The sequence below is a fragment of the Thamnophis sirtalis genome, unplaced genomic scaffold (assembly GCF_051295495.1).
Source record: "Thamnophis sirtalis isolate CommonGarterSnake01/CBP01778 unplaced genomic scaffold, rThaSir2_p1.2 scaffold_1, whole genome shotgun sequence".
Lineage (NCBI taxonomy): Eukaryota > Metazoa > Chordata > Lepidosauria > Squamata > Natricidae > Thamnophis > Thamnophis sirtalis.
In genome coordinates, this window is record NW_028261381.1 from 117,519,319 (window position 1) to 117,545,626 (window position 26,308).

The window sequence follows — 26,308 nt, forward strand, 5'->3', positions numbered from 1 at the left end:
CATGTACAATTTTAATCACATTTTTCAAATCGTTCACATTGCATAATTCACTTTAGAGATTCATTATTGCTATTATTTTAATTGTCAGTGAAGTAAAGGAAAAGTTTGAATTCCATGGATTGGATCATGACTTCTTATGAATACTAGATTAGCTAAGCCTATTTAAAAGTTACTTATTTTGTTTTCAAAGCTTTAATATATACATAGACCTTTTTAAAAGGTAAATTTAAAAAACTCTGTAAGAATGGGAATGATATAATTCTATACTATATCTATTCAGTCTTCAATACATTTTAGGGATTTTAAAAATATTTATACCTATAGTTGTTTCAATGCCATTGTATTTATATTTCTCTAGCATTTCTAGCTAAAAGTTATTCAAATTGACATATAAATAAAACTATTTGTTAAGTGGCAAGAAACAACAATAGCGTAAAGATATAAAAAGATATAAACTATTGTGTTTCTTCAAAAATATGACAGTGTTATTTTGTTTTGACCCCCCCAAAAATGGTTAGGCCTTCTTTTTGAGGGATGTCCTAATCTCCCCATGCCTTGCCTGGTTTCTGGGCCACTTCTTTCATGGGCCTCGGCTGGCCACAGGGACAAAAGGAGAGAGCCAGGTGCCTTGGCTGGCCTCTGGGCCACTTCTTTCGCAGACCAGCTGCATATGCGCTTAAATAGGGCCAAACTTTGGGGGTAGGGCTTAATTTTAATGCATGCATATAAAACAGTGCTGGGGGCTTCTTTTGGGGGTGGGTCGTTTTTAGGAGAAACATGATAAAATAATACTCAGTAATAATTACAGTAGAACAAAATAAAATTAGTAATATCTTTGACAAACTTGCCAGAACACAAATGGTTTCAAGCTGGCATGAATTGCTGTTGGAAAGGAAGCCAAATGAAACTACCTGTTCCTGTATTACTTAAATAAAACCAATCAATCATTAAATAAACAGAAATCTCTAATATGTTTATATTTCCATAAATAAAGATAGGATTGATTATGAAGTTCTCTGTTTTGACTCAAACCTAAATCTAATTTTAAATGTTGAAGCTGCTCAACAACTTTCATTAAAAATCAGCAAACACCCTTCCCTTCCTTCCTCTCTTAAAGCTGGATGGAATTTATAGTTAAAATAGCCCCATATAAGGAAATAAAATCTGACAAATTTCAGAAAAATAAGGAAAGTTTTGTACTAGATGCCTTTAACCATTTTTTAGAAGAGTCAATGTAAGCAAACCTCTGCAAAAGTACATCTTTCTGCAAATATTTTTCAATAAGAAACCAAAGTAAGACTTCACTGAAGTAAACCTTTTTTCAGGTATTTGGCCAAATTTGGAATACATGATGATAATATGTTGAAGGGATTTGGATTGTTCAGTTCATGTGCTCTTCAGGAGCAAATTTGCTATATGTGTAAAATTCTTTAAAACTTTTATGACAGCTTTTGGGAAGGAAAGTCTAAAGGTGGCAGAATTTGCTTTGTGCCTTCCCAAAGATTGGAAAACAACCACAAATGGTCAGAGGGCATGGATAAGAGTCTTTGATTAGTGAGTTGATAAAAAAAATTAAAAATGATAAAAATATTGGAGATGCCAAATTTAATTGGTGTTGATTCTTAGTGAGCACATAGACATTTTCCAAAAATAATAAAGATCCTTGATTGTTGTCAAATTCTACAATTCCTACATGTAGATCCATTCTTCCAAGTTAACTTCCATTCACCAATCATCAACTTTCCACATTCCTGAAAATTCCCAGATGTAAGTTTCCAGGTAAAAATAATTAAATTAATAATTAATTAATTAAAAATAATTATAGCCACACATTAGAGAGAATATCTGACACTTGCTTATGGAGAAGTGAATATGAAGAAGTAAATATTTAGACCCTACTCTAGAGCCTGCTAAAAGACCCATGCTTTCAGAACTTGTGAAAACTCAACAAAATTTAGGTTTTTGAATCTTGAGAAGTTCTGGGAAGTTTTCTCCCTTTTTGCAGTAGGAACAGCTAAATGAAGAGGTAGAGCTTCTAGTCAAGTTTTGGTATTTTTCAGAATAAGCTAGGAATTGGTAACCTGCAGGAATAATGCGTAAGGACTAGAACAGCAGAACATCTTGATAAACGATAAAGAAATAAAAATGCCTAAGTTTAATTTAGGATTTCTTAAGGTAGTAACAAGAACATAAAGCAGTAGTCTTCTGGATTTGAATCCTTGACCTGTCTAGTTCAGCAGTCTGTTCTCATAATGGCCAAGCAATGGACTAAGAAGCCCACTATTCTTCTACTGAGTTACCCCAAAAATAGCCCTAGCCTGATTTTTGGCGTACTCCTAATATACCCCCTATCCCAAAAATAAGCCCTCATTAAGGTCATCATCAGCTGGAGGGCATGGCCAGCACTGAAGGTGGTGAGGGCATGGGGGTCGATGGTGTCCAGCAGCATTAATAGACATAAATGAGTTGATTATCTGACCAAGCAGCAGGCAGGGGTGGGGGAGAAGTATGTTATCTGGATGCACAATGTGGGCTGCAGGAAAGCTTAGAGATGGGAGGGTGGCTGCAGGAGGCTCATCTTCATGTGGCAGAAGTGGCAGCAGATGGAGGCAGAGGTGTGATGGGAAGGCAGGCGACCTGGACATGCCACAAGGGCCACAGGAAAACCAAGAGTCAGTGGGCCAGAGCAGGTGGGGGGCACAGGAGTCTCATCTTCATGCGGCAGAAGACAGAAACAGAGGTGTGGGAGAAGGTAGGTGATCCCAATGTACCATCTGGCCGCAAGCAAGCCAAGAGACGTGAAGATGAGTCTCCTGCGGCCCATCGATACTTGGATTTCCCACGGCCCGTGTGGTGCATCCAGATTGTGTGCTTCCCCCCTGTGCTTCTGCCACCATCTGCTGCTTATACAGGTAATCAACTCATCTGCACTGCATGGGCTGCACAACCCCAGAGTGTACTGAGAAAGGGGATAGCGGGCTGCAGCTGCTGCTGGATGACATCAGCCCCTGCGTGCTTGCCACCTTTTGTGTACGTGCCAGACGGGTGTGTTGCACCCGGTTGGGCTAATCACCCTGATATCATGTTTTCCTGAAAATAAGTCCTAATGCTTATTTTGGAGCCCCAAAATATGTAAGACCGGGTCTTATTTTCTATGGTAGTAGAATAATCCAGGATTCTTAGCTTCCATGCAATGCTAAAGGAATCAGAGCTAGACATTTCTTGTTTACTGCTTTTATTGAGGAAAGATATGAAGCAGTGGTTATCAGCCAGCATTATGTAGTATAATGTTTAATGTAGTATAATGTATAATGTTTGTTACTAATAACCTGCAACATGTAGATATCATGGGATTAGTTTATATGTACAACAAACATGTTTTTCTTGAACCTGGGGCCAATTGTTCTTTCTAATGATGACTAAAGTGCCTCCGCCCTGTCTAGGTAAATAAAACTTAGTTTTCTTGGTATCCAGTTCTTAAATCTCAGATGTGATGTATTTATTTAAAAAATCTTATAGATTACAATTACATTTTATTGTATCAAAATCTATTTTTTCAGTATCAGTCTGCAATTTGTATATATTTTTCAACCACAAAATAGAAAATTATGCAAATTTATTTAGCATTTTTCTCTCTCTTTACTAAAAAATAGACAGGTGAAATATTGGGCTTAGTTTTATGAGTGAATTGTACTGTGGGTGTTCCTGCATATGTGAATTCATTGATGGTTCAGTACTGTAGAAAAGTCAGATTAATCCCTTTTCCTTAATGCTGTTTCCTCCAGTAAAATTTTCCAGGTTCTTATATATCTTATGTGAATGTGTATATATGTATGTATGCATGCATGTTTATAAAACTTAAAAAGCAAAAGCAGTGTGACATGATTTTTAATTTTAGTTTTCTTGCAATTTTGTCAAGTTTATCAGGAATCAGGTTTTTTCAATATACTGTATATCGGGTAGATTACTGGTAATTTGATTTACTTGCAATTTACATGGAAAATATTTATATAGCCTTGTTATATACTTTGTGATTAAATTAAAATAAATATAAAATTAATTCAATTTGTATGATAAATGGGGGCCTTATTTGTTACTCATGATAAATATTCTAATTTTCCACTTCCTATTAAAATACATTATATTTTATATTTGCTATTTATAGTCTTACTATATTGAATGTAAAGATCTATTATGTATATGTTTATGCTAGATGTATCCAATTTACACTGGCATTTTAATATATGATTACCATTTTCCACGTAACAGCTCAAACATCTGAATTCAGTGAAATAGTTACTAACTTCTCTTCCATTGGTTTTAGCAAATTTTGAATGACAATGTACTTCCTAAATCACAACAATAACTTATTTAAAGTAAAAAGGTTTAAATTAAACCTGCAAAAAACTATCAGTTTTCCAACTTAACCCTTCACATTCTGGCATTTTCCAGACTGCCAGCCAAATGAACACTTTAGGAGGAGGTGTTTAAATATGTCTGCAGCACCCAGAGAGTTAATCCACCCCATTGTGCATAGGTGTTGGAGCTCTTATGGTATGTAAGCTCATACAAAATTCAGAGTTATTTTGTATTCTCCTTTAATATATACATTTTCCCAATACACACCTTCTGAAAATTTAGTTCTTTTATTGGTATAATTAGATATGCATAAATGAACAGCTACTAATGAAAGAAGATTGCATATGTATGGAGCTACCTTCCTCTCAAATAACCCAAATTGATCTGATTCCTAGTTATTATTATAATTTTTATCAATTATATTAACATTAATATTATATACTAATTGCATAGGAAGCAATACAATTATTACAGATTTTAAGAATGTGAAGTTCTAAAAATTGAGTCACTAGAATTGGGGTGGCCAAATTGGGAAGGAGGCATTATTTCAAAATTAAATAAATAATGCAAATTGGATAGCCTTATTTAGGCTCAAAGATCATGTATTTCTGTAAGAGATATACTAATTTTCCCTAAAGTTATCAATGTGCTTTAAATGGATCTGGACTTCAAAAGTGTCACTTGCAAGATTCTAAATCAAGTGATTTATACTCTGTTCCTAATTTGAAACTCTTCTACTCAGCTAGCACAGGCAATCCACTTTTACAGAGGCTAAACGTATATTCTTAAGCAGTGACATCTAGCAGCCACTAAAACAGAACAGGAGAAAGGAGGGGGAATTTGAAGCTGTTTTGACTAAAGAGAACATTTACAGCTACTACTAATCAGGCTGGAGAATAGCCTCATGCAAGGCCATTCAGATTTATCCCTAAAAGAAAACTTTTTAAAATGCTTCTGCCGGTATTTGAATCTCGGCAGTTATAGCTGCTGGTCAGTGGAATACTTTTAGGATATATCTATTACTGGAGATTAATTGCCACTGTTGAGGAGCTGGTGGAGCTACACTTCCACAGAATTATGCCTTTCATGCATCTAATGTTCATAAATTATGATCTCTTTCTCTCTCTCTCTCTCTCTCTCTCTCTCTCTCTCTCTCTCTCTCTCTCTCCTTTCCTTCCTTCCTCTCTCTCCCTCCCCCCTCTTGCATTATATGTAAATGTATTTATTTAAAACAACTACTTGTATATAGTTTCAGAATAGGCCTGTTATGTTTCGGTAGTCATATCTAGAACTTTAGGTGCTCTATAGTTCATTTTATTTTATTTCTCTTAAGAAGAAACTGTTAACATTATTTTTCAAATATATTGAATTGTATACGTTCAATTATATCAAGTATAATTTGTTAGCAAGGCCCTTTTTCCTGTTTCACAAAGCTTGAGTTTATTTCAGATTTGCAGCATATGCTTTCAATTATATGTATATCATGCTTTCAGACAATAGAAATGATCACCAGTATCTCAGCAATAAAAGTATATGTGCGCACACACACACACACACACACACACACACACAAACACACACACACACACAAACTATGCAGTATAACCATAGTTAACAATACTTTTAGTTATCAGCTAGTCTTTATTAATATGTTCCATTATCTGATTCTATAATGCAGCATTCTTAAATCAGACCATTTTAAGAAAGAAGTTTCACTGGCTTGATATTCATTGATTTTCAGTTTCAAAGTATGTGGAACCCTTCCCATTAGGGAAGCTTGCTCTAGAAAGTATAAAAGAAGTTGATTTTTTAAAAAAAATTAAAATATAATACAATGCACTTCTTAACTACTGAAGATGAAGATATATGTTTTAATGGGAAAATGCAAATATAATTATTAAATATTCTTCATGTATTCTTAAACAGGACAATATCCATCTCCTGGTTTCTAGTCTACCTCAGTACACCAAACTGACTTTATACATACATGCTTACAGTTTATAATTTAATATATTAGTCAATTATTACAATGTTTAAAATTGTTTCTTTCATTTTACAATTTGATATTGTAATAAAAATAAGAGATACAAAAAAAATTATGCCCCCTCCCCCCGCTTTCATTTTTCCATTCCTTGCTTCTTCTCTGGATTTAAACTTGAATTATTACAATTTTAATGTTTTACTAAGTTGACAACAATCAAGGATCTTGTAGAACCTGAGATTCAAGAAATATTAAACCTTTTTGGAGAGAGGTCTTCCTCCATGCATGAGACAATCTGGCGTTGTGCCAGATGTGTGTCTAGTGGGTGCAATCATGAGCATTTGGGTGCAACTACAAGTGTAGGAAAGGACTGACAGCCTACTATCCCCCTTCAGGAGCTCTGACCCAGTCTATGCCAGGAGTGCATCAAACCAAGACAGCAAGCTTGTCCAAGACTGCTTGCCAGTTTCAAGCCTGAGTTTTATGGTGCCTACATTTATTATTATTATCACTACTTGGGATAATTTTAATTTTATGTATACTCAATCTTTTACTTTGTGGGTGCACATATATGCATATTTGAAGGGAGTGTTGAGATTAGCCAGTAAAGTTGATACCTTGACCTTTTTTATGTATATTGCATGTATGACATGCAACAATGGGTGGGGCTCTGATCACACTATTGTAGACACTATTTGGACATTTTCACTCCAAGTCTCCTGCAACTGCCTTTCCTATTTGCACTGAAAACCTAAAGACATCTACATTCAACAATGAAAGTTTTCACAAGATCAAAATTAGGACTATGTGGACTATGTTCCAAAGACAATTTGTGGATGAGCATTTAATTACAACATCAGCTGACTTCCACTATATGTTACAAATTGCTGTGGTGTAAAAGATACTCGGTTTCAAAAATGCATTTCTGCGTTTTACATCACTCTATAAGGGAGATGGGGAGCTGCTCTTTAAGAAACTTCCTGAATGTAGAAAACTAATTAGATAGTTTTTTAGTTTAGAACCTAAAACCAGGTAAAAAGACCATTAGAATAAAAGTAATAATAAATTTAGGTATTGTACTTAAATCTTCCTTCAGATAAAAATGGTATGTTTAAAATTGAAGTCTAACTCAGTACTCATCTCTAATATTTTATTTAAAAATCTGATAAATAATTTTTATAATTACAAGTTTTTCACTAATTCTGTTCAACTTTTCATTGGAATGTTATCTGATTTTTCTTCTTATTTAATTAGTTAAAAGGTATGTTGACTTGCAGAAAGCTCTTTGGAAGCTCTATAAAATTATAAAAAATAACCAGATACTTAGAAGCAGGTAATTCCATTGAATACAACTGTGCCACAATAAATACAACTACCGTACTTGGTGACTAATGATTAAATAAAAAGTATAGCTTAAATTGTATTTTGTTGGAAAACAATAGAATGCTACCCTATAAAAATGTAGTATTTACATTGATAATTGCTCAAACTTATAAAACATTTACTAATCTTAAAGAGAAAGCAAGCTGTTTTAAATGCTATCCTCATAATCCCTTCCCATTCATTATTTGAAGTAGGCAGATGGAAGTTGAAGTCTAAAACATCTGGAGGTCATAAGATTGCCTACTCTTCTATTTAACCTTAGCCAGCTATCAAAAATATATCAAATCTATGCTAAGTTTTTGCATAATAAACAGAGACAGGAACATTTTTCTACTAGAATTTCACTTGACCAAAGTATAATGAAGCATGATAAGCCACAGGAACTAAATAATGTTACTTGTTATTCCCTACATGTTACTTGTTATTCCCTACCTTACCTGTATTACCTTGCCCAGGTTATGAGTTTCTTCTATTTAAAACAAAACAGTAAATTTTAGAACATTTGAATACAAGTTAAATTTAAATTGGCAGTGTTAGACTCTGGTAACATACAGTTTCTAAAAGACTTTAAATATATCTGTACTCTAAAATATTAGATTAAATTTTCTAAAGAATTTCTTAACTAATATTTGGAGACATTCTGCACAAAGCTTTATGGATTTTAGTAATCTGATCTCTGTGACTTCCTCCTTTTGGTCTTTCTTTCTTCGTGTTGCAGCAAGAATAATGATAGTATCTGTCACATTCTTTGGATGACTTTAAGATAGCTGTGTTCTGAGTGGGGGGGCTGAAAATTATGAACTTTTGCTTCTAGAAATGTGACACGGGTAGTGAACTATATTTTTAAAAGCTGTAGCATTAGACAGGGCACTGCCAAGAGAACTGAATTTGAAAGCTGGAACTTAAAGTAGCCTTTATCTTTACTATTCCTTAGATTTCTTAATATCTTAGAATTTGCTGGGATTAAGCTCTATAAAATGAATTAATGGAATCCCCAAGTGAGTTAATTATGAGATATTGTGAAGAATTTTAAACATCATCTATATATTTACTTGTGTAGTTTACAGAGATATTGGTGGTTTAGTAAGTCTAAATTATTTCATAAACTTAGCAAATAGGGAAAATAACTGAAAAAGCATTTTATTCTTCAATTACTTTGCTCTGTTCTGTATAACCAGATCCAATCTTTCTTGTGAATTTGGAATAAAAGTATATTAAGGGGGAAATAATTTACCTAAGATGATACTAAAAAGAAGTTTCTTTTTCACACCATATTGTGTGTCTTGTTAAGATATGCCCACGAGATACATAGGAAAGAGACATAGATATAGATATAAAATGCCTTTTTCAAAGCAATTTTGTACATATTAGATTTTAACATTAATGTCTAATAAAGATCTCTTTAAAATGTAATCATTTCATATTATTGAATAATATTAAATAAATGAAATAAATGTGCTTTAGTGACATTACTTAATCTGATAATGAAGACTAGTTAACTAAATTATTAACTGTACTATTAACTAATTTAGAAATAATAGAGAGAAAAATAGGTCTGCATTTACATATGTGTCCATCTGTCTGCTTTTACAGTTTTTGTCTTCAATCAGTGGGTGAATTGGTTTTAATCCAAACACCAGCCTGATTTCAAAATGTACTTTCTTTGGTCTTGTTTATTGGTGGAGCGGAGGGATTTTCTTGACAATAGCTAGATCTTAATAGGTCCTTAAGAAATTTCATCTCTGTAACCACATTAGATATAATGTGAGTGGCAGAAAAATCTCCATGGATAATTCTGGGTTAGTAGATTGTTACCATCACAGTGTTGCTGAAATCTCTAATCTCAGGTCAGCCTGAAGCAGCAGTGCATACAATCCTGTTGCCTGATGCAGCATGAATGAAAATGCTTTCTGTCAGAAACATGTGGTCTCTTCAGTCCAGAGCCTGTGTAAATCCTGTGTAAATAGAAGGAGGCTAACAAAGGATGAGCCCCTGCAGCTCAGAGCATTTGGAGCCATTTGGGGGCTGAATTTGCTAAATGCTGCTTATACCGCCTGAAAAGTTGAAGAGAAAGGAGTTTAAATTCCCTTCTTTTTTCTCTTTCTACTCATACCCTGGGGGGAGGGTGTTCAAGGCCAGAAAAACTTGAGGTAAGACTATGAAAACTGTTTTTCAGTCTCTTTTGAGTATGGAAAAGGTGGCCCGGTTCACCATCCCTTCTCTAATGTCAGAAAACCCACACAGTTTGTAAATGTTGCATGTGAAGTATTTCATTTTCAATGAATTACACAGAAGAAAACAGAATTCAGCCCCCCCCCCCAAAAAATTAACATGTATAGATGATATAGCATAGCCATAGCTGATTAGTAAAAGAAGTGAACTAAACAATTATAAAATTTGTTTCATTTTCTGTAATAGAATTTTGCAGGGAGAATGTCCCTCTCAAGAACATTGATGAGGTAAAATTGAGGATCTATAACTTAATACTAATATTGCAAAATCTTCTGCAAGGAAAATTATTGTACAAATATATGTCTATATCTTCAAGTAATCTTTCTCAGCTATAGGTATAATTTACTGAAGTCTATAAGAAAATGGAAAAACAGATATCCAGTAGACCTGAAGTTTTTTTTGTTTTGTCTAAATAACATAGATGGCAACTTATTTCGAACAATTACATTAATTAGAGTAATTAAGGGAAAAAATAACTCACATTACAGTATCTTAACTAAAATTCTATATACTAAGCTACTAAGTGATGTAACTCTTAGAATAGTGACATTGAATAGTATCATGGTTTATCATGAACCATGTATTGCTTGGGCCTTTTTAAATGAAGTGTGTTAAATCCACCCAATTGCAATTTATTTCTTTTATTTCTATAGTTTAAGTACACATGCATGCAGAAAGTCTGCTGATGGAATGAACACTGGAGGACTTTTAGAATGGTGTATGTAAATAAAACCACCACATCTTGTTTCTTCTTAATTCTGCCCTAATAATGGAGTACTGCTGCATTTGGTGTGAACGACGGTGACATAGAAGCACTGCAGTTTTCTATGAGACTGCTGGCCTCTGGCAGCTCATAATAGCTGCTATTATGACATTGTGCTGGAGTAAAAGTTGTTATACTCCCATTATGACATTTATTGTTTAGGTTACCCATGGTCAGAATCAAGTGTAAGGCTGCAAAATGTTTTTTGTTGCAAATAGCAAAAAGGTTAGCAAAATTCCGCACATATTCTTAGCAAACATATATTTTGCAGAAGTAGAAGTATTCCAGAGCTGGATTATTTCCTTGTTCATTTATGAAATAAACAATCCAGAAAGAGCATTAATTTACAATCATTGTTAAATACCTAAATATCTTAATTCCCCATTATATAGTTTCCATTCTTTGTAATTATTACATAATTAGCTCTATGTAGTAGAAAAAACTATTACTGTAACTTAAACTTATATGCAATGTATGGATGGGGTTCTAAACATAAGAATTTCTAATATTTCTTGATCCGGAAGGAGTCTTTTCTGTAATGGGTGGCATTTAGAAATCAAAGGAACTAGTAGCATACTGTGCAAATGATACTTCTGTATAGCAAATGCAGGCAGTCCCTGACTTACAACCATTTGTTTAGTGACTATTCAAAGTTATAATAGCATTGAAAAAAGTGAATTATGACCTTTGCAGCATCCCCATGGCCACTTGATTAAAATTCAGATGCTTGCAACTGATTTATATTTATGACGGTTGCAGTGTCCTGGAGTCATGTGATCACCTTTGTGACCTGTCAAGCAAAGTCAATGGGAAAGCCAGATTTACTTAACAACCCTGTTACTGACTTAACAACTGCAGTGATTCACTTAACAACTGTGACATCAAAGGTCATAAAGTAGAGCAAAACTCATTTAGAAAATGTCTCACTTAACAACTTTTGGGCTTAATTGTGGTCATACATCAAGAACTACCTGTACAACTTCTCATTTTGGATTACCCCACATAATTTTTCAGATGCTTTTGGGAAAATTACTGAAAATTAATTTCCAGTTTTTAATTTCTCTTAAAATTGTTCTTATTCTATGAATGGCAGTAACTAAAATACTGTTTATTCTGAAAAGATTATAGGTCTAAATAATATGCTGAGCAAAGTGTTCATCTAAATAATTGTAATACTCCTATTTATTTCTATTCAAAACTAAGTTTCATTTGGATTTAAATACTTTTTAAACTTTTCATCAAGTTGAGCTTGATATTTGATAACTTCATGGATATATTTGTGTAATTTTTTTAACAGCAATAGGAAAATGTTTTGCCATAGCTTTTCTCTACTATGCTTTTCTTTTTTTAAAAAAAAAAAACACCTTTTGCAGTCTAGTTCTCATAGGATTGATGCACTTATTTGCTTTTTATTTCAAATGCTATGCTTCTGCAATAAAGACATGAACCTGTTTTCCCTTTTCCTTAACTTTTTAAACAAACTGCATTATGTTTATATTAATCTGTTCCTGTAGTTAAAACAAATGTGTGTGGTTTTTTCTGTTCTGTGTAATGTTTGGATAGCAGCTGGGCTTACATGAAAATGATGCAAGTCTGATTGTAAGGTTAAAATGCAGGATCTTTTTGAACTGTAGTTTATATTATATTCCCAAGAGTGTTGGATATGAGTAGTTCTTGTTCAGAGTTCAGATATCTGTTGTTATTAATTGTTATTTGTCACATTTTTCTGTTCACCTCGGGAATTTTTAAGGTGCTATATAGTGACAGATCAGAAGTGCAAAGTAACTTGACACATTTTTACCCATTGCAAACTAATGTACAAAGTGACACACAAAACATTTAGACTTAAGTTACTAAATTTAAAAAGGATATATTTACAATATATCAGACAGAATTTATAATTCTTTATAAAATTTCACACAAGCCAAAAATCCAGTTATGACACTGCAATTTTTATGTTTCTTCTACCAAATATATATGAAAATGTAAGTTAAGTGAACAGATATTCAAAAATTACCATCTATATAGGGTGAGGAATAATTGTCCACAGTTTCTTAGAATAACAGAGGCAATTCGGTCAGGTTTTTTTAAAGAAAAACACTATGCATTTAGCTCTTTTTATTGTATATACTCCCTTTGAAAACATAGTTAGAAAGCCAATGGGAAATAGTCATGCCAGCAACAGCATTACATACAACTGCTCTACGTTGTTCCTGGAGGAAGTATACTGTATAACACAACAGTGGTTGAGATCTAGGAGAAGATTGAAAGCTTTGTGCATTGCTGCTGGGGAGGTTGTGTTGCAAAATACCTACCATGAAATGCAACATATAACAAAATCTTCTGGGGGCATGGATCATCCATTCCTAGAAGATTCCTGAGGTCTGTGGATGTTGAACGACATGGATGTGTACGAATGTCTTTCTAAGAATGAAAGTTTAATTCCTCTCACACACAGGCACATACAGGTGTGCACACGTGCACATACAAACTCATAAACCTATCCTTTTTGGGAATGTTTGTTTTTAAATTAGTGCCTTTGGAAATCCATGTTCTGTGTGTTCCATTTTTTTACAGAGGGTTAAAAAAGAGTAGAAAGTGTATAACGTACAGAACTAACCAGTTTTACAACATTAAGTAAAAATGTTAGTAATCTTTTCAAGTTTAGAACTTTGTATATGCAGAGATAATCAGCAACTCAGAGAGACAGACTTAACTATTAGTTTAAAAGGTGTTGAGTGTCAGGAATAAGATTTTTCAACCTTCCTGTTAAATAGACATTTAGTTTGTAATTATGCTTCTGTATCAAACACTGAGTACCGCAGCTTTTTGTTTCATTGCTTGTTTTGTTTTTTGCCTTGGTTTTTGGTTAATAACTAAAGTTTGCTTGGGATAATAGGATTTATTGATATAGGTATATGCTTTTTTTCATAATAATTCACAGTTCACCAACTTTGGTCTCGATTCAGACTAATTCTACTTTTGAACTTGTTATATATAAGGTGTAGCTCCACAGTGTTTAATTTTAATGGAATCTAAAAGTGTTATGCTAAATATTTCTTCATTTATAATGCAGCTGTCAGGTTTATGCTTTACCATTATAGTGTGATTATCCCTATTAAAAATCAGTTATTGATGCTTGTAGAATTTTAATTATCATTTTGTTTCCAATATCTAGTTTTGTTCTTATATAAATAGTTTCTGTGTATGTTGAGTTAAAGTCATTACTGACAATTAACTTCTAATAGTTTACAGTGTACGAAAGTAAATGTTAGCCAAGTTTAACTAGAGGAATCTGAATCAGGCTGTGTAATCATCTCTTAATATCAATTTTAAAACTAAAGTGCTATCTTGATCATTTTGAAGGTCCAAATTATGCCGTACATAACATCCAAAATCTCCATGAATACACACACACATAATCATTGGCCTAGAGAGAAACAGTGCATGAGTTCATTTGCATAATTTTGGAGTGGTTTTCATCTATCTGAGAAAAGGAGACAGGTTAAGGAAGTATTCTTTTCTATTTTCAGCCATTATCTACATGCATACATAGATTTTTAGTGAAGACAAAGATATCTTTATCTAGACAATGGATAGGCCTACTGATTTCAAACTTGCACTTTTGCCGTAGATTGTATTTGCCCCTCCATCTCTGGGTACTGTTTTTCAAAATTGCCTGAGGCTACAGTACAGCACCTCAGATCCCCAAGGCCCATTGCCTGGCTCCTAATAGCCACTCTCCATCTGTGTCATATGAACAGCTGATGAGATAGCTCCAGTCTCTGTATTTTGGGAGCACATCCACCCAGGTTAAAATGCTAGGGTTGCCAAGGAGCAGTCAGAAGCCATTAATGTTGTGAAAATTTGCCTTGCAGCAGTTCCTTGGCATAGTGGAATTGGTATGACTGTAAAAGGATTTATGCTTATGGACGCATAGATGTAGGGTGGTAGGCTACTAGGGAAAAAAAACCTTCTAAAATAGCATTTTTCCAAAGCAGATAGCTGAAGATGGTCTGATGTCTTTTCCTTAGATTGCTCTTCAACCTTTCTATTTACCTTTTATTTGCCATAAGTCAAAAAGGGGAGGGGGAGAGAAAAGCCAGTCCCCTTTGGCAGATGGAAAGGAACTACTCAGCCTTGGGGCAGGGTGGTTGTAATGAAATGGCCTGTCATTCTGTAAATAGTGAGGACCATCTTTTCTATGTGATGGAAGATATCACATTGCAGTTAAAATGGGAATGTCAATAAAATTAATCTTCCAGCTCTTTGCTCAGGAGTTTTTTGTTTCTTTCTTTTTTAAAAAAAAAAGAGGGTTAGGTAGTTGCAACCCTGATGCATTCATGCATGTATGCTTAAGACATACCAAAGAAGAGGTGTGTGAGTAGAACAGATAAAGGAGAAATAAAATTTAAAGTTTGGAGGAAAATAGACTGTATAATTGTAATGCATTTAATTTAGCAGTGCTAAAGAACTAGAAGAGGCTACAGGAATTAGTTTGTGGGTCTGTAGCATTCCTCCGGAAGCTATGAAGCCTCTGACTCAGGCTACATTGAGCACAGAGTTTATTGTTTTAGGCTTTCTTGGACAAGGTTTTTACTTAGCATGGGATTTATGGCATTTACTGCTAATGAATGTCTATTCTTAAATTACAAAACCACCGTCTCAGTGCAATTCCCAGATGTCCTTCCAGGACCTCAGCTTCTTAAACACCAGCAGGGAGCATAAACTCTCCACTTCTCTGTTTTCCTCTTTCGTGTGGCTCCGGGCTAATGATGTGTAAGGAAAACACAGCAATCTATAAAGTCTCAGTGCTGTCCCAGTATTCTTCATTTATTTTGCATTTGATTATGCCACAAGTCGGATCTTGTTTCTTTCCTTTTTTTAAGAGTTATTAGTTCAAATATTAATGTAGGAATATGGCATATATTGCTGCTCTTGATTGATGCCTTCCCAAAAACAGGAAGACGTGCTCGTATGAATTTTAAGAAAGTAGGGGTCCTGCAATGCCTTGCCAGAAGAGTTTTTCAGATACATAATTTAGATGCCCTCCAGGCATGCTTTCAAGGCATTTTTGCTGGAGGGCAAGAAAAAATAACTATGACTGTTAAAAGTAAATGATTTTTTGCTAATGCACAATTAATGCCAGGAAAAACCATTGAAGAGAAAGATGTTGATGGAAAGTTCTGATTAAGTGAGCACCCTACCTTGATGTTCATTTTTTTTAAAGAAATAGGATAATAATCACTGATGCAGACACAAAGGTTTTCCTGTCTTGCAATAACTGTTTAGGATCATGCTAGATATGTTTGTGTTTGCGGACTTGCATGTACAAGCTTACATACATGTATGCACTATAGGTAGATGACAGCGTATAGGGAATGGATGAGCTGATAATACGTTACATTCATTGAACAGTGAAATATTTATTGTCACCTATGCAGAGGGTTCAAAATATATAGACCACAGAACATTTAACTTGATGACTGCAAGGAATGCATTTATAGTAAATAGGTTTTCTCATGGTAAATTTTCAAATATTGTATTCTATAACTTACAAAGAGATATTGCACCATTTGAAATACATATCTATAATTGAATTAATGGTCTGTGTTTGTATGCAATATAAAATTAATATTTGGATAGGCAATGATTTCTGACTTTTTATATTTCTATCAAAAATATATTTAAGACATTAAAAATACTGAATGTTCATATATGAATAACAGTTCATTAGTGCTTGAGTAGTTAATCTGATTAATCAAATGGGTTTACAGTGGTTGTTTATTATCTCTTGTCCCATTTCTTTTTCTTTTAGGGGATGGTTTAGACAACAGTGTAGCTTCTCCCGGCACAGGTGATGATGATGATCCAGACAAGGATAAAAAACGTCAAAAGAAAAGAGGAATCTTCCCTAAAGTAGCAACAAATATAATGAGAGCGTGGCTTTTCCAACATCTCACAGTAAGTGGACTTTTAAAAGAATTTAAAGAATTCTTTTGAACGAAAGACCTTATAGTTAATTTTTCTTTCAGAATGTATATATCTATTCACTTATTACTTTAATATAAAACAAAATTTGATTTTGCCATTGGGTCTGGGGATCTCATGGGATTCCCATAAAATGTTCCATTGTGCATAAGTTTAGAAAGCACTCTCCCTTGATTTTTTTGTTATTATATAATTTTAACTGTTTTTATTGTACAGGTAGTCTTCATTTAGTGACCACAATTGGGAAAGCAACTGTGTTGTTAAGCAAAGCGGTTGCTATGTGAAACATCCTTTACAATTCTAATTCACTTTTCCTTAGCCTCACAGATCCACAAAGGTTTCAAATGTGAGTTTTAGTTGCAAAGTTTCTTTTTAATTCTTGTTGTAACTCTGAATGATTGCTAAATGATGACTACCTTAATTTAATGGGTTTTGTTTTAATTAGGTTGTTTGTATAGTTCTATTTTTTATTTTGGATACTGCTTTGAGTCATAAACATGAGATGTGAGGCTGTATAAATTCAATAAATAAAATAGAATAAAATGTATTCAGATATTGTAAGTTTATATTTTACTGTGATGTAAATTTTCGAGTGATATGTGTGTGAATGATACATGAATGACCTCAAGTAAAAAAAATTCAATGAAACATAAAAGTTAATTAATTTTGGCGTCTTTTGCAAACAGTATAAATCTATATGATAGCTTCTCCCAAGCTGGTACCTTCCATATGTGCTGGCCTTTATTTTCTTTAATTCTTAGCACATCTGGAAGATACTAACTTGGAGAAGATTGGTTAATGGTCCTAGATTTCACAAACATACATACAGAAAATATGTGGTCATCAGTGAAGGGTCAGCCAAGCTTAAATAACTTTTCAAGGATTATTGTGAACCAAGCAGTTCCGGGTATGATTTATGTTATTTAATGTGAGCTTCAGATTTTCCCAGAATTAAACAGATGTGATTAGTCCCTAGATTAGACCTTTCAGAATAGTGGTGGTATATTCATTTTGGAAAGTATAGTACTTTGGTATATATAATCCAATAAGATACAGAAGTTCTATAGAAAATATTGTTGTGTCGTAATAAGGATATCCTTCTCAATCCTGTCTGTTTAAATTGCTCTTTTAAACCCTTATTTGAAAAGCTAGCCTTATTGACTTTAGGGTTAAAAATCGGGAAAGAAATATTTGAATAGCAAGCTATGCTGTTTGCAACTTGTATTTTGAGATGGTATTTTGTTTACTATTACCATTTACGCATGAATATATTTATTTATTTATTTATTTATTTATTTATTTATTTATTTCTGCAAAAACAGTAAATTTTACATGGAAATAGAAAATATATTCTTAGGACTAATAATTTAAAAGAAAGCCCACTGTGAACTATCACAATGGTAACTTATAATTACCGGTAGTCTTTGACTTACAACCACAATTGAGGCCAAAAATTTCTGTTGCTAAGCAAGACAGCTGTTAAGTGAGTTTTGTTTCTTTTTACAACTTTCTTGCCACAATTGTTTAATGAATCACTGTGGTTATTAAGTTAGTAACATGGTTGTTAAGTGAATCTTGCTTCCCCATTGACTTTGCTTATGAGAAGGTCACAAAACGTATTCCAGGACACTGCATCTGTCATAAATAGTTGCCAAGCATCTGAATTTTGATCACTTGGCCATGGGATGCTGAAAACCAGTCATAAGTCACTTTTTTCCAATGCCATTGTAACTTCAAACAGTCACTAAATGAACCATTGTAAGTTGAGGACTAGCTGTATTAACATTATACATTTTTGTTCATATGGTAATTAATTTCAGTGTCATAATCACTTTGAGGATACCTGTTTTACTTATGGTAGTGACTACTCAACATTTCTCAGAAGCTGGTAGAACAGCTTTAGTGACTAGGCACCAATAGATCCACAATTCTAAATCTTCATTTTGATATAAGAGCGTTATTAGCAAACTAAGGTGAATTGATCTGGCCTAAAGGGTCAGGATTATTCCAAATAGCCAGCTTCTCTGCTCCAGTAGTAGTTATTTTTGCCTTCCAGCTATGGCCATTCCAAAGGTCAGGTGCCCCATAGTACCCAGTTGGCTCAGAGGAATTAGACAGAACATGAGTCTCTGGGCTGATTACTTAACCAAAGACAAAATAATGAGTCCTAAGCAAATACTGACTAATTGAAAGGGCTGTAAATCCATTACATATTGGTCAGGGATAATCAGGAGTATTTAATCACTTTTATCTATTCAAGAGCACTGAAGCTGCAACAGCAAAGCCCTGAACCTTGCCATGTGCTTATTATTCTCATCATTATCAAAATTACTTCACAGCTGTTCTTTGCTACATCACCTCAGCTGGAGATTTACTAACCTGTAAAATGTTTTTAATTTGGAAGTTGAGTGTAACAGGAATGATTTTTTTTTAAGTTAAGGAAGTGGTTGAAGAGCAGCACAACGATAAGAAAAAAATGGGGGCTAGGAGTAATTTCTTTCAGTTCACTTAAGCTTAATGTTAATTTCTCTCACCAAATCTTCTTCATCATTTCTATAGATTTCTCCGTTGCTTTTTGTTCTAAATAGCTTCCAGTAGAAGAATTTGTGTATATTGTATCTTGAATATCATTTTCCAGGATAGTTTGTCTTGAAATTTGTGTAGATTTTTAAAACTCACTTTAAATGACTTAAAGAAATTTATGACTTAAAGAAAAGCTTTAAATAAGTTAAAAAAATTACCATCTAGGTTTTAATGAGTTTATAGATGTCAAAGAATGTACTAATAATTCTTGAGCTTCAGAATGATAGTGCAGACCTCTGATTAGTGAATTGAAAATTCAAAAGAAGTTTGCTCTAAATGCACGTAGACAAGGAAAAAAAATCTTCCTCTTAAATAGTGTCTCATTTCTTTATTTTTTTTCTTTGTGGTTCTCAAGCAATGTAGTTCTTTCAAAATATAACTTTTCTCCAACCCCAAAAATAAATGTTAACTTTATAAATATTGTTTAAGAGAAAATTCATTATAAAAACAGCTTCTAATTTTAAACTTTTTCTGTTCATTACTTCTCTAACCTTATTTCAAATAGGTTGGTCCACCCTTTTGTGCTGTGTGACCTATTCTTCTATTACAATAATCTTACAATGTACCCTTTTCGCTCTTTCTTTAAAGAAGAAACTAATTGAATTATCTCATTATTTTAATTTGTTAAGCAAATGTATTTTACATCCCAGGATGTGTTCTTAAAGAAGGGGCTGCTAAGACTTTGCCCCTTGAATGGCCCATTGGTGCATTTTGACATTCATGCATTCTCATTAATGAAAGGAACATAAAAGGACTCTGGCTGTATTTTTTTTTCAAACACCCAACCAGTATGGAACAACTTTTTCCATAACCCACAGGGGTCTCTCTACATATGTTCTCAACTGCAAGCTATTGTCACCTATTTTGAATACCTGAAAAGGACAAATAAAATACTAAAGGCCAACTGTAGCAATTGTTAGTTGTTAGTTTCAGTATGACAAAAATCATTAACCTACTCTTGGCCCCGCAGGCAAAGGACTGAGAAAAACTCTTTAAGTCACAAAAAAAATTTGTATGTGAAATATTTGATTAGGTACAAATATACATACTTACACATATATTCTTCTATTAACAATATTTAGTGCAATAAATATTCTACAATACAATTCAAACTTAATTGTACTGCTTATGTATATTAACAAAAGTTCTTTTGAAACTTGATTATAATTCTTCATGAATTAATTTGACCCATTGACATTAACATTTCATAATGTTATCTCCTAATTATAAATATTACAATTCCACAATCCTATTTTTGGAACAACTTCAAAAATACAAATAGTAGGCTATATGCAAAACTATTTTTTACACACATTTCCTCTGCTTCCATTATAATTCAATCGTGTTCTTATTATGCAATTGGGAACTGCCTTATGTATGATATTACAATAGTACAGGAAGATGAAAGGATCTGAGGATGAATTGCTTGGAAGCATACTTGCTTATTCTGGATAATATCCAGTGTTTGAGTGGGTAAAGGAAATCCTAACCTGGTAGTATAAGCTTTTCAGAAGTACATAAAGATTATGATATCAGAAAGGTAAACCTGGCATTAAGGCTGTTGTTATTTCACTTCAAAGAGAGTTAAAGAAAAGGAACAGCAAGAAATCTGACCCATGCAAGGTTTATACATAGCCTTGGAAAGCTATTTTTTTCTTCAATGCCAAACAGCCCCTTAGTACACTCAATTAGTCTTTCAGACATCTCTGTTTTCCTTTCTCAAGTGCTGTCCCCTGCAAATAACATATTTGATCATAGAATGAAAACAGGAAGTATTTGTGTACAAAGATACCTCTTGCTCACACTGGTGTTGAGCTGAAAGTTTTCTTATCATAGCAGCCACAGAAAAACTTACTGCATGATGTAAAACTGTTTTCAAGATAGATGTACATAATCAGAACAGGCAGCAGTTGCAAAGGAAGGAACTATGTAAGTTTTATGATTTTTTTTTTACTTTTAGTCAGTCATCTGATTTTTCCTGCAGCAGAGATGAGAATTGCACATTGATTCCATTCAGTCTTATTTCCTTTTTAGAAGTACCTTATATAGAGTTTAGATTTAAGCTCACATTAATACATTTTAATTTTTTAAAAGACAGATTTTTACCATTTAAATGGTTTTTAAACATAAACTGAAATGTTTATGTTTATTACCATTTGGAAAGAGCAGTGGTGGTTTCTTCCAATTATAAGTTTGTAAATCATTGAATATTATGAGATCTCTTGTGTTGCTCACAATTTGTTTCTGAATTGTAGGTTAAAATGCTTGTTATATTAAACTAATTCTGAAATACTGAGATTTGAAAGAATAAACTCTAGTAGAATTTAGAAAACGTCCGTAAATGAAGCTGGCCAAGGGCATAATTTATACCATTAACTATTCTGTTCTGAATAATATTAACTGGTTGATACATAGAACCTGAGCCTCTATCATAAAACTCAAAGGCTGAGGTATTTTTTATTAAAATAGGAATGGAAGGAATATTATTAATGATAACTGCATCATCTTATTAATTTGCCTTAGTGCTTTAGATGATTATTCCTATCAAATTCAAGCCAATTGGTAATGGTACAGTGTTGCTGTATGAAACCATTAACTTTCCTGCTGATTGTTCTCTTTCCACATTTCCAGCATTATAGACTTTTAAAGAGAATTATCTCTTCAAATAATGGATCCAAAGTATGATATTTTGAGATTGGTTTTTGTGCTTTGAGTGAGAACTTTGATTTGTTCCATGATCCATTTCCATGATATTCTCAAGATGTCTCATAGGTGCTTTTCAAAAGGCAACTGGACTTTCTAGTTTTTCTTTGAAGAAGTTTCAGTTCTCATCCAAAAAATTTATTCAGCTCTTTTTTAATAAAGATTTTTTTTATTTTTGAATAAACACAAACAGACAAAATACAAAAAAACCAAACCACAAAACCATCTTCCATTACAAGTTGTATAAAGTGTGTTGATTGGTTGCAAAAACTTGCGTGCATCCCTTACACAGTCCTCACCTACAATTCATATCAAATCATATATTTTAAATCAAATATATTTATATATATATTACTATCATCATACCTCAACCTTCATTTGACTATAATTGTTTTTACGTCCTTTTATATAAAATATTCCAGATTTAAAGCAACACCGCATTCCATTAGCTCTTCCCAATATCATCCAGTAACATTACATCTTTATAACATGTTCTAAATAAAAATTGGTTATATTTAATAACAGTTTCTAAACCTTCTTTTGTAGTCACCATTTGCAATTTATATCAAATTTCCTCATCAAACCAATACATATATATGCATTATTATCATTATCAATCAATTTAACTATATCCATTATCACTTTATTTTATACATAATGTTCTAAATTTAACTAAATTTCACTTAATTTTTTTATTATAAGCTTTCATTACATTAACCTGTGTCTTTCCAGTAATAGTGCAGTCTTATGTCTCTTGCCATTTGTGGCATTAGTATTCTGGTTATTTCCTTAGTAAGCTTTGTATGGACTTCTCTTCGCAACTTATTGCATATCTTGTATAAACTCGAAACCCTCCATCTGCTTCTTCGATCAGCTTATCGTTGGTTATCACTAGTACTTCTGACAAGATTTCTCTCTGTAGTTCCATAAATTCTTCTCTCTTTTCTTCTTCTATACTTTGAAATCTGGGTTAGAGCTCCAATCCATCTATCTCCCCTTTCCATATTCCACTATTTCCATTTCCAACCACGCTCAGTTCACTGTCAGTATCAACAATTTTCTTGTCTCTTTGTTTATTTTTTCCTTCAGTTTTTAGAACTCTGACCTCCACTTTCTTCATTTGATGAACATCCTCAATTTTTTCATCAAATTTTACTGTTCTACGATCTATGTTCTCCAATCTCCTCTCAATTTTCTTTGTTACTTCTAATAATTTTTGAATTTCAAACATAATCTTTTGCAATGTTAAGGTTTCTTTTTCATGTTGTGCCATTCTTCCAACTTGTAAACACTGCCACTCTGGCATTCAAAACTTTTTATTAAATTTAAAGCAAGTTCATTTATAATCTTTTAAGACAAGGCTTTGTTTTCACTCCACTCCAGCTGCCAATAAAGCTCCCAAAGAGCATCTGTATAAACAACCCATGCTCTCCTCACTATCACTCTCTGTAAACAAGCTGAAGAACCTTGAAATGCAAAGTCAAATGATCAAAGAGAAAAAAGAAAGCCTCCAACAATGTTCCCTCTAATTTTTTTTCAGTCTGTGCAGAAAAGTATAGTGTTTGAGTGGCACATTTTCATGCCTGAGCACCTGAATTTTTTTCACAGATGTTTCACAGAGCAATTGATTTATAGGATCTGAATTGGAATGGAGAAAATGGTTTTGTGTGTGTGTGTGTGTGTGTGTGTGTGTGTGTGTGTGTGTGTTTGTGTGAGCAAGGGATCCGGTAAGGGAACTGCGCCTATTTAGAAAAGAAGGTAAATTATTGCAAACATGATCAGTCGAAGATAAGTATGGGGACAGGTTGGATGGTAGAGAGAAAGTGATAAAAGAGTGGGAGAGAGGAAGAAAAAAGAAGAAAAAAGGGAAGAGAGACAGAAAGAGACAGAGATGGAGAGAAAAAAGTGACAGAAGAGTGGAAAAGAAGGAGAGAGAAAGAGACAAAGAGAAAGGGTGAGAGAGACAGAAAGAGACAAAGAGGACAGAGAAGAGAGAAAGAGAGAGAAAGTGACAGAAGAATGGAAAAGAAGGAGAGAGAAAGAGAAGAGAGACAAAGAGAAAGAAGATAAGAGAGACAGACAGAGAAGAGAGGAAGAGGAAAGAGTAAGAGAGAACATCTCATTTCAACCCTGAGGTGCAAATATTCTCTTTGATTGGTAATTTTATTTGTCCATTTACTATTCAATACTCTCATTTCTCCTTAAGTTCATCAAGAATTCCCTTCTTTTTATTGAATTTATCACAATACCTTGAGAACAACCTTTTCAGCATAGCTTTACAGCTTATGTATTGTCATGTTTTTATTTTTTTGTCTGTACCCCCCCCCCCTTTCCCAGATTGATTTGTCAGCCGCCCTGAGTCCCCTTCGGGGGAAAAGGGCGGCATATAAATATAATAAATACAATACAATACAATACAATACAATATTTAAAATATATAGTAATTTAGGTCAGGTTTTCAGAACATTAGTCTACTGTTGTGGCCCAGCAGGAGCCATTAGAGCTTCCACCAGACTCCGACAACGAGGGGCCCTATGAGTCAGCTCTGGAGGATGTGGAGGACCCTGGACAGGGTTCTGACTCCGAGCAGGGTGCAGAGAGACTGGTTGGCTACCAGGTGGTGCCTGAGCCCTGGACCAGTGGGGAGGAGACAAGGGAGAGTGATGCAGAAGCCAGCAGTGAGTTGTTCCTGGATGCACGCCATCGAAGAGCTACTCGGCATCAGAAACAATTATGCAATTACAGGAGGTAATTGCGCTCAGCTGATGGTCATTAGGCTCCTCTCCAGATTATAAAAAAGACTGCTTGTGACATGCCCTTCTTGCAGAAGTCAACGCATTGACTAAAGAGAATGTAACTAACTTGGCAGGCTTGATTGCTGCCAAGGTTTGTCTGAATTGCTGCCAAGGTTTGTCGGACTTGCTGCCAAGGTCCTTATCTGTTTGTTTGCTTGGCTTTCAGCCACCGAGATTCTAGTCTTGTTATTAAAGGACATTCTAATTAAGCTTGTCTTGGCTTTAGTTACTGGATGGAGGTGGGGGGTCAGAAGAGTCTACTATTTATAAGTCACTAAGTGCAAAGAAACAGAATTCAGAAAGTTGGCTTCCCTTTTTGTAATTGCCTATTGTCTGCTTAATTTTCTACCTACATTTTGATAACTGATATTCACTGTTGACCCAATAAGCCCATTGTAGAAAGAAACCCTCCCTATGAAATTTGTTGGGTTTCCATGTAAATGGAATATGGCAAATCCAAGCAGCTGCTGCTGGGAGCCCTTCCCATGCCTTCTCCCAACCCCCACACCCCTTCTCTCAGCTACTTTCTGCCTTGTGAACCTAGAACTGATTGCTGTCTCCAGGCTGGCTTTCCTCTCCTATTATCATGGAAGGCGTCTCACAAAAACCACTGCGTGGCAGTTGGAAACTGCTGCACCGTTTTGTTGCCACGTGCCGTCCATGCACCCATGCACCTTAGAGGAAACATTGGCCTCCAAGTGGCAGTGTTTCTTCCTTTCCCTCTGTTATTACAGCCCTCTTTGTATTCCTTTTATATAGGATATAAGATATATTTAAGGCTTAAAGAAAACAAAATTCTTAAATGGAGCAAAAAACCCCATCCAATCCAGCATTATAAAAAGGAAAAAGATTTTAATCCATAGATATAAAAAAAGAATATAAAAAGTAGAACAAGAAAGACTAATCCATTCAATTTAAAGAATAGGAAACATTTGTAAAAGTTCCATCTGTAAAAGATTTTTTTTTAAAAAAGGATACACACTGTCTAATATAGCTTAATTAAACTCTTGTTCTCTTCTGTTTTCAAATTTAATTTAGCTTTAAGTTTTTTGGGGGTAGTCTCTTTTATAATAATATGATTTCCTCACCAGATGGACACAATTTTTCTTTCCGTTTTCCTCCCGTTCCGGAGCTGTCCCAAATTCAGCAGCTTCAATGGCTGCACTTCTGTTGCCAGCAAAAAGAGATTCTCCTGGATCACTCAGGGACTTTGTGCTGTCCTGAGATCAGCAGGACGTAGTCTTCCCTGTCACCATCTCTTTGGGATGGTTTAAAAAGGTCCAAAAGGGCTGTCTAGCGGCAAAAGTATCATCTGCGATCTTGGATATCCAAGATCGCACGTTGTGTCGTCGTGACATCAGCTCCTCCTCTCAAAACTTCTTCAGCTCTTGAAAAGTACCTTTGGGACAGCCATGACGTGGATGACTGAGAATATTCATGACCATCAGATTTCAAAAGTATTAATATTCTTTCTATCCCGCTTCTTTAAAACCCAACTTTGGCTTCCATAGGATGTCA

The 26,308-nt window shown here is 34.1% G+C and overlaps 1 protein-coding gene across 3 annotated transcripts in view; it reads left to right on the top strand.

Moving 5' to 3' along the window:
* MEIS2 (Meis homeobox 2) overlaps nt 1–26,308 on the top strand; it is a 234,108-nt gene that overhangs the window by 45,526 nt on the left and 162,274 nt on the right. For 2 of the 3 annotated variants that reach the window (XM_087723139.1, XM_087723130.1), the window contains one exon: nt 16,537–16,682. In XM_087723139.1, coding sequence (XP_087579265.1) covers nt 16,537–16,682 — 146 coding nt within the window. Of the gene's footprint in view, nt 1–4,452; nt 4,555–16,536; nt 16,683–26,308 lie in introns of all 3 variants that reach the window. The other variant, XM_087723142.1, reaches the window with a different exon arrangement.